Source organism: Arachis duranensis, chromosome 10, assembly GCF_000817695.3.
Source record: "Arachis duranensis cultivar V14167 chromosome 10, aradu.V14167.gnm2.J7QH, whole genome shotgun sequence".
In the NCBI taxonomy this organism is placed as follows: domain Eukaryota; kingdom Viridiplantae; phylum Streptophyta; class Magnoliopsida; order Fabales; family Fabaceae; genus Arachis; species Arachis duranensis.
The window spans coordinates 93,188,289-93,196,483 of record NC_029781.3 but is presented as its reverse complement, the minus strand read 5'-3'; the positions used below and the strand labels follow the sequence as shown (position 1 = coordinate 93,196,483).

Genomic DNA, 8,195 nt, shown 5'->3' with positions numbered 1-8,195 from the left:
AAAAGAATCACTGGATTCTATTCCAACCTGATTGAGAGCCGACAGATGATTAGCCGTGCCGTGATAGGGTGCGTTGAACATTTTCACTGAGAGGATGGGAGGTAGCCACTGACAATGGTGAAACCCTACATACAGCTTGTCATGGAAAGGAGTAAGAAGGATTGGATGAAGACAGTAGGAAAGCAGAGAGACAAAAGGGACAAAGCATCTTCATACACTTGTCTGAAGTTCTTACCAATGAAATACATAAGTATCTCTATCTTTATCTTTATGTTTTATTCATACATCATCCATAATCATTTGAGTTTGCCTGACTAAGATTTACAAGGTGATCATAGCTTGCTTCATACCAACAATCTCTGTGGGATCGACCCTTACTCGCGTAAGGTTTATTACTTGGACGACCCAGTACACTTGCTGGTTAGTTGTGCGAAGTTGTGATAAAGAGTTGAGATTACAATTGTGCGTACCATGTTGATGGCGCCATTGATGATCACAATTTCGCCCACCAAGTACCGTTGGATGCATTTTGCAATCCATTCAGACTCTGAGAAATTATGTTGACTTGCTGAGTCAACATTTTATTCTGAGCCAATATCGCATTCAGAGCATCAATTTCAAGAACTCCCTTCTTCTGAGGCGTCCCATTAATCACAGAATTCCTCTTAGAGGTGTACATGAATTGGTTATTTGCAACCATGTCAATGAGTTCTTGAGCTTCTGCAGGTGTTTTCTTTAGGTGAATGGATCCACCTGCAGAATGGTCCAGTGACATCTTAGAGAACTCAGATAGACCATCATAGAATATATCCAAAATGGTCCACTTTGAAAGCATGTCCGAAGGACACTTTTTGGTCAACTACTTGTATCTTTCCCAAGCTTCATAGAGGGATTCACCATCTTTTTGCCTGAAGGTCTGAACATCTACTCTAAGCTTGCTCAGCTTTTGAGGAGGAAAGAACTTGGCCAAGAAGGCCGTGACCAGCTTATCCCAAGAGTCCAGGCTATCTTTAGGTTGTGAGTCCAACCATGTTCTAGCTTTGTCTCTTACAGCAAAAAGGAAAAGCATGAGCCTGTAGACTTCAAGATCTACTCCATTAGTCTTAACAGTATCACAGATCTGCAAGAACTCAGTTAAAAATTGATAGGAATATTCTGATGGAAGTCCATGAAACTAGCAGTTCTGTTGCATTAGAGCAACTAGTTGAGGCTTCAGCTCAAAATTGTTTGCTCCAATGGCAGGGATTGAGATGCTTCTTCCATAAAAGTTGGAAGTAGGTATAGTATAATCACCAAGCATCCTTCTTGCATTATTATTGGGTTCGGCCATGTCTCATTCTTTTTCGAGATTCTCTGTAAGATTTTCTCTGAATTGTTGTGCTTTAGCTTCTCTTAGCTTCTTCTTCAGAGTTCTTTCAGGTTCAGGATCTGCTTCAACAAGAATGTCCTTGTCCTTGCTCCTATTCATATGAAAAAGAAGAGAACAGAAAAGAAGAGGAATCCTCTATGTCACAGTATAGAGATTCCTTTAAGTGAGTAGAAGAAGAAAAGAATAGAAGAAGGAGAAGAGAAAAATTCGAACACAGAGGAGAATAGAGGGTTCGAATTTTGAGATGAAGAAAAGTGTTAGTAAATAAATAAAATAAATAGAAAGAGATGAGAGGGAGATAATTTCGAAAATTATTTTTGAAAAATAGTTAGTGATTTTCGAAAATTAGAAGAAGAAATAAAATTAAAATTAAAATTTGAAACAATTAGTTAATTAAAAGAATTTTGAAAAAGAGGAAGGTGATTTTTGAAAATTAGAGAGAGAAAAGTAGTTAGGTGGTTTTGAAAAAGATAAGAAACAAACAAAAAGTCAATTAGTTAGTTGAAAAAGATTTGAAAATCAATTTTGAAAAGATAAGAAATTAGAAAAGATTTTGAAATTGATTTTGAAAAAGATATGATTTGAAAAGATATGATTGAAAAGATATGGTTGAAAATGATTTAATTTTTAAAATTGATGACTTGACTAACAAGAAACTAAAAGATATGATTCTAGAATTTAAAGATTGAACCTTTCTTAACAAGAAAGTAACAAACTTCAAATTTTTGAATCAATCACATTAATTATTAGTAAAGTTTTCGAAATTTTCAAATAAAGATAAGAAAAAGATTTTGAAAATCAATTTTAAAAATTTTCAAAAATAAAAAAATTGAAAAAGATTTGATTTTTGAAAAAGATTTTGAAAAGATAAGATTTTTAAAATTGAAATCTTGACTTGACTAACAAGAAACAACTTATTTTAAAAATTTTTGACTAAGTCAACCCAAAGATTTCGAAATTTATGAGTAAAAAATGAAAAGATATTTTTTGATTTTTTTGAATTTTTAATGATGAGAGAGAAAAACACAAAAATGACTCACAACATGAAAAATTAAGATCAAAACAAAGAAAATATGCAAGAACACTATAAATGTCAAGATGAACACCAAGAACACTTTGAAGATCAAGATGAACATTAAGACTTATTTTTGAAAAATTTTCAAGAAAAGAAAAACATGCAAGACACCAAACTTCGAAATTTTTCATGTTTAGACACTATGAATGCAAAAATACATATGAAAAACAACAAAAGACACAAAACAAGAAAATATGAAGATCAAACAAGAAGACTTATCAAGAACAACTTGAAGATCATGAAGAACACCATGCACGAGTTTTCAAAAAATACAAAAAAAATTTTTATATTTTTCGAAAATTAATTTTGGAAGAACGAAAAATAAGAAAAATTTTTGAAAGATTTTTGAAAACTTTTTGAAAATAAAATAATGGTTAAAACAAGAAGAAAATTACCTAATCTGAGTAACAAGATGAACCGTCAGTTGTTCAAACCCAAACAATCTCCGGCAACGGCGCCAAAAACTTGGTGCACGAAATTGTGATCATCAACAATGGCGCCAAAGACTTGGTGCTCTCAAACATGAATCACACTTTGTCACAACTTCGCACAACTAACCAGCAAGTGCACTGGGTCGTCCAAGTAATAAACCTTACGTGAGTAAGGGTCGATCCCACGGAGATTGTTGGTATGAAGCAAGCTATGGTCATCTTGTAAATCTCAGTCAGACGGATTCAAATAGTTATAATGGTTTTCGAACATAAAGATAAATAAAGCATAAAATAAAGATAGAGATACTTATGTAATTCATTGGTGGGAATTTCAGATAAGCGCATGGAGATACTGTGTTCCTTCTGAATCTCTGCTTTCCTACTGCTTTCATCCAATCATTCTTACTCCTTTCCATGGCAAGCTGTATGTTCGGGTTTCACCGGCGTCAATGGCTACCTCCCGTCCTCTCAGTGAAAATGGTCCAAATGCTCTGTCACAGCACGGCTAATTATCTGTCGGTTCTCGATCATGTCGGAATAGGATCTATTGATCCTTTTGTGTCTATCACTATGCCCAACACTCGCGAGTTTGAAGCTCATCACAGTCATTCCATCTCAGATCCTACTCGGAATACCACAGACAAGATTTAGACTTTCCGGATCTTAAGAATGGCCGCCAATAATTCTAGCTTATACCACGAAGACTCTGATCTCACGGAATGGGAGGCTCAGTTGTCAAGCGAGGCAACCATGCATCGTGGACCAGGAATCCAAGAGATATACACTGTAGCTCTCGCTTGTAGAACGAAAGTGGTTGTCAGACACGCGTTCATAAGGACGGATGATGATGAGTGTCATGAATCATCACATCCATCAGGTTGAAGTACGAGTGATATCTTAGAACAAGAATAAGCTTGAATTGAATAGAAGAACAATAGTAATTCCATTAATACTCGAGGTACAGCAGAGCTCCACACCTTAATTTATGGTGTGTAGAAACTCCACCGTTGAAAATACATAAGTACAAGGTCTAGGCATGGCCGAATGGCCAGCTGGTGCACGAAATTGTGGTCATCAATGGCGCCATCAACATGGTACGCTCAATTGCAATCTCAACTCTTTATCACAACTTCGCACAACTAACCAGCAACTGCATTGGGTCGTCCAAGTAATAAACCTTACGCGAGTAAGGGTCGATCCCACGGAGATTGTTGGTATGAAGCAAGCTATGGTCATCTTGTAAATCTCAGTCAGGCGGATTCAAATAGTTATGGAGGATTGATAATTAAAAGATGAATAAAACATAAAATAAAGATAGAGATACTTATGTAATTCATTGGTGAGAATTTCAGATAAGCGTATGGAGATGCTTTGTCCCTTCCGTCTCTCTGCTTTCCTACTGTCTTCATCCAATCCTTCTTTCTCCTTTCCATGGCAAGCTGTATGTTGGGCATCACCGTTGTCAATGGCTACAGTCCCGTCCTCTCAGTGAAAATGTTCAACGCGCTCTGTCACAGCACGGTAATCATCTGTCGGTTCTCAATCAGGTTGGAATAGAATCCAGTGATTCTTTTGCATCTGTCACTAACGCCCAGCCTTTAGGAGTTTGAAGCTCGTCACAGTCATTCAATCCCCGAATCCTACTCAGAATACCACAGACAAGGTTTAGACCTTCCGGATTCTCTTGAATGCCGCCATCAATTCTAGCTTATAGCACGAAGATTCTAATTAAGGAATCCAAGAGATATCCACTCAATCTAAGGTAGAACGGAGGTGGTTGTCAGGCACACGTTCATAGGTGAGAATGATGATGAATGTCACGAATCATCTCATTCATCAAGTTGAGGAACAAGTGATATCTTAGAACAAGAATAAGTTGAATTGAATAGAAGAACAATAGTAATTGCATTAATACTCGAGGTACAGCAGAGCTCCACACCTCAATCTATGGTGTGTAGAAACTCCACCGTTAAAAATACATAAGTGATAATGGTGATCATTGGCTTCGGCCCCAGAGAGGGAACCAGAAGAACCAAGATGAAAATACAATAGCAAAAGGTCCTATTTATAGATAACTAGTAGCTTAGGGTTTACAAAAATGAGTAAATGACGTAAAAATTCACTTCCGGGCCCACTTGGTGTGTGTTTGGGCTGAGCATTGAAGCTTCTATATGTAGAGACTTTTCTTGGAGTTAAACGCCAGCTTTTGTGCCAGTTTGGGCGTTTAACTCCCACTTCTGTGCCAGTTCCGGCGTTAAACGCCGGGCAGTCTTGAGCTGATTTGGAACGCCGGTTTGGGCCATCAAATCTCGGGCAAAGTATGGACTATTATATATTGCTGGAAAACCCAGAATGTCTACTTTCCAACGCAATTAAGAGCGCGCCAATTGAGCTTCTGTAGCTCCAGAAAATTCACTTCGAGTGCAGGGAGGTCAGAATCCAACAGCATCTGCAGTCCTTTTCAGCCTCTGAATCAGATTTTTGCTCAAGTCCCTCAATTTCAACCAGAAAATACCTGAAATCACAGAAAAACACACAAACTCATAGTAAAGCCTAGAAAAGTGAATTTTAAATAAAAACTAATTAAAATATAATAAAAACTAACTAAAACATACTAAAAACAATGCCAAAAAGCGTATAAATTATCCGCTCATCACAACACCAAACTTAAATTGTTGCTTGTCTCCAAGCAAATAAAAATCAAATAGGATAAAAAGAAGAGAATATACAATGAATTCCAAAAACATCTATGAAGATCAGTATTAATTAGATGAGTGGGGCTTTTAGCTTTTTACCTCTAAACAGTTTTGGCATCTCACTTTATCCTTTGAAGTTCAAAATGATTGGCTTCTATAGGAACTCAGAATCCAGATAGTGTTATTAATTCTCCTTGTTAAGTATGTTGATTCTTGAACACAGCTACTTCATGAGTCTTGGCCGTGGCCCAAAGCACTATGTTTTCCAGTATTACTACCGGATACATCCATGCCACAGACACATAACTGGGTGACCATTTTCAGATTGTGACTCAGCTTTGCTAGAGTCTCCAATTAGAGGTGTCCAGGGTTCTTAAGCACACTCTTTTTGCTTTGGATCATGACTTTAACCGCTCAGTCTCAAGTTTTCACTTGACACCTTCACGCCACAAGCACATGGTTAGGGACATCTTGGTTTAGCCGCTTAGGCCAGGATGTTATTCCTGTAGGCCCTCCTATCCACTAATGCTCAAAGCCTTGGATACTTTTTATTACCCTTGCCTTTTGGTTTAAAGGTCTATTGGCTTTTTCTGCTTGCTCCCTTTTTTTTTTGAATTCACTACTTTTTCTTGCTTCAAGAATTATTTTTATGATTTTTCAGATCCTCAGTAACATGTCTCCTTTTTCATCATTCTTTCAAGAGCCAACAATTTTAACATTCATGTTCATGAACAACAAATTCAAAAGACATATGCACTGTTCAAGCATACATTCAGAAATCAAAAGTATTGCCACCACATCAAAATAATTAATCTGTTATAAAATTCGAAATTCATGCAATTCTTCTCTTTTTCAATTAAGAACACATTTTTTATTTAAGAAATGTGATGGATTAATAAGACATTTATAACTTTAAGGCATAGACACTAAGACACTAATGATCATAAGACACAAACATTAATAAAACATAAAGCATAATTTTTGAAAAACAGAAAAATAAAGAACAAGGAGATTAAAGAACGGGTCCACCTTAGTGATGGCGGCTTGTTCTTCCTCTTGAAGATCTTATGGAGTGCTTGAGCTCCTCAATGTCTCTTCCTTGTCTTTGTTGCTCCTCTCTCATGATTCTTTGATCTTCTTTAATTTCATGGACTTGCCTTTGTTGCTCCTCTCTCATGGTTCTTTGATCTTCTCTAATTTCATGGAGGAGAGTGGAATGTTCTTGGTGCTCCACCCTTAGTTGTCCCATGTTGGAACTCAGTTCTCCTAGGGAGGTGTCATGATGAGGAATTTCCTCATGTCCATGAGTGGGATCTCTTGTTTGCTCCATCCTCTTCTTAGTGATGGGCTTGTCCTCAGCAATGAGGATGTCTCCCTCTATGTTAATTCCAACTGAATTACAGAGGTGACAAATGAGATGAGGGAAGGCTAACCTTGCCAAGGTAGAGGACTTGTCCGCCACCTTATAAAGTTCTTGGGATATAACCTCATGAACTTCTACTTCCTCTCCTATCATGATGCTATGAATCATGATAGCCCGGTCTATAGTAACTTCGGACCGGTTGCTAGTGGGAATGATTGAGCATTGGATAAACTCCAACCATCCCCTAGCCACGGGCTTGAGGTCATGCCTTCTCAGTTGAACCGGCTTCCCTCTTGAATCTCTCTTCCATTGAGCACCCTCTTCACAAATGTCTATGAGGATTGGGCCAGTGGCTTATAGAATTGCCTTACCGCCATATCTTTCGAATTTGCACGACGTGTTTCATGTGTCTCAGCTTGGGAAGTACATTCCTGACGCAAGTCATATTCTAGAACCGGAACCAATCCAAGTGAGAGAAGATCTAACACTTTCAGTGATTCCAGTGAGAATTGATGATACTAATATTAAACGATTACGAGGAAGGGAAGTATCATTGGTAAAAGTAGCTTGGAGACGAGCTGGTATCGAGGAACATACCTGGGAACTCGAATCAGATATGCGAAAGGACTATCCACATCTATTTTCAGGTAACTAGATTTGAATTTTGAGGGCAAAATTCTTTATTAGGTGGGTAGGATGTAAACCCCAGTTAAATTAGTTAATAAATTAGTTTTTAATAAGGAGGATTAGAAATGTGAATATTATATTAAATTAGGATAGAGCTCATCGAAACGAGAATTTTGACACCAATTTCGAAGAAAACGGTCCAAAATTGGACCGAACGGGCCGAACTGGTTGAACCGGGCCCGAACCGGGCTGTCGGTCCAACCGGACCCACACTTTTAATGAGCCCGAAAGCCCTTCTTCTCCATTTCACCAGCTGCAGCGTGAAAATGCCCAGGGAGGAGAAAAACACTCCCGAACCCTTACGGTAACATTCCAACCCCCGTAACTTCTCCGTCCGAGCTCTGATTGCCGCACCGTTTGCGGCCACGCGTCCACCGCATCGAACTCTACATTTCTACCGGAACAATTTCATTGGTAACTTGTTTAATCACTCTCAGCTTCATCTTCCCCCAATTTTCGAATTTGAAGTGGGAATATTGAATTTCTTTGATTTCTGATGTTTTAGGATCCAATTAGCTTGAGAGAAACGTTCACTCTTGCTTATGTGAAGCTTGGGTAAGGTGAGGATACGATC

At 38.0% G+C, this 8,195-nt stretch overlaps 1 protein-coding gene and 1 non-coding gene across 2 annotated transcripts; both read left to right on the top strand.

The window, feature by feature from the left end:
* Positions 1-829: 829 nt before the first annotated feature.
* Positions 830-937, top strand: LOC127743580 (small nucleolar RNA R71). The gene has a single exon (XR_008004965.1). It is a non-coding gene; the product is annotated as a small nucleolar RNA R71 (small nucleolar RNA).
* A 6,325-nt stretch (positions 938-7,262) lies between these two features.
* LOC107470863 (uncharacterized) lies at positions 7,263-7,589 on the top strand. Its single transcript, XM_016090285.1, has one exon. The coding sequence runs from the start codon at positions 7,263-7,265 to the stop codon at positions 7,587-7,589; it is 327 nt and encodes a 108-aa protein (XP_015945771.1).
* Positions 7,590-8,195: the final 606 nt, after the last annotated feature.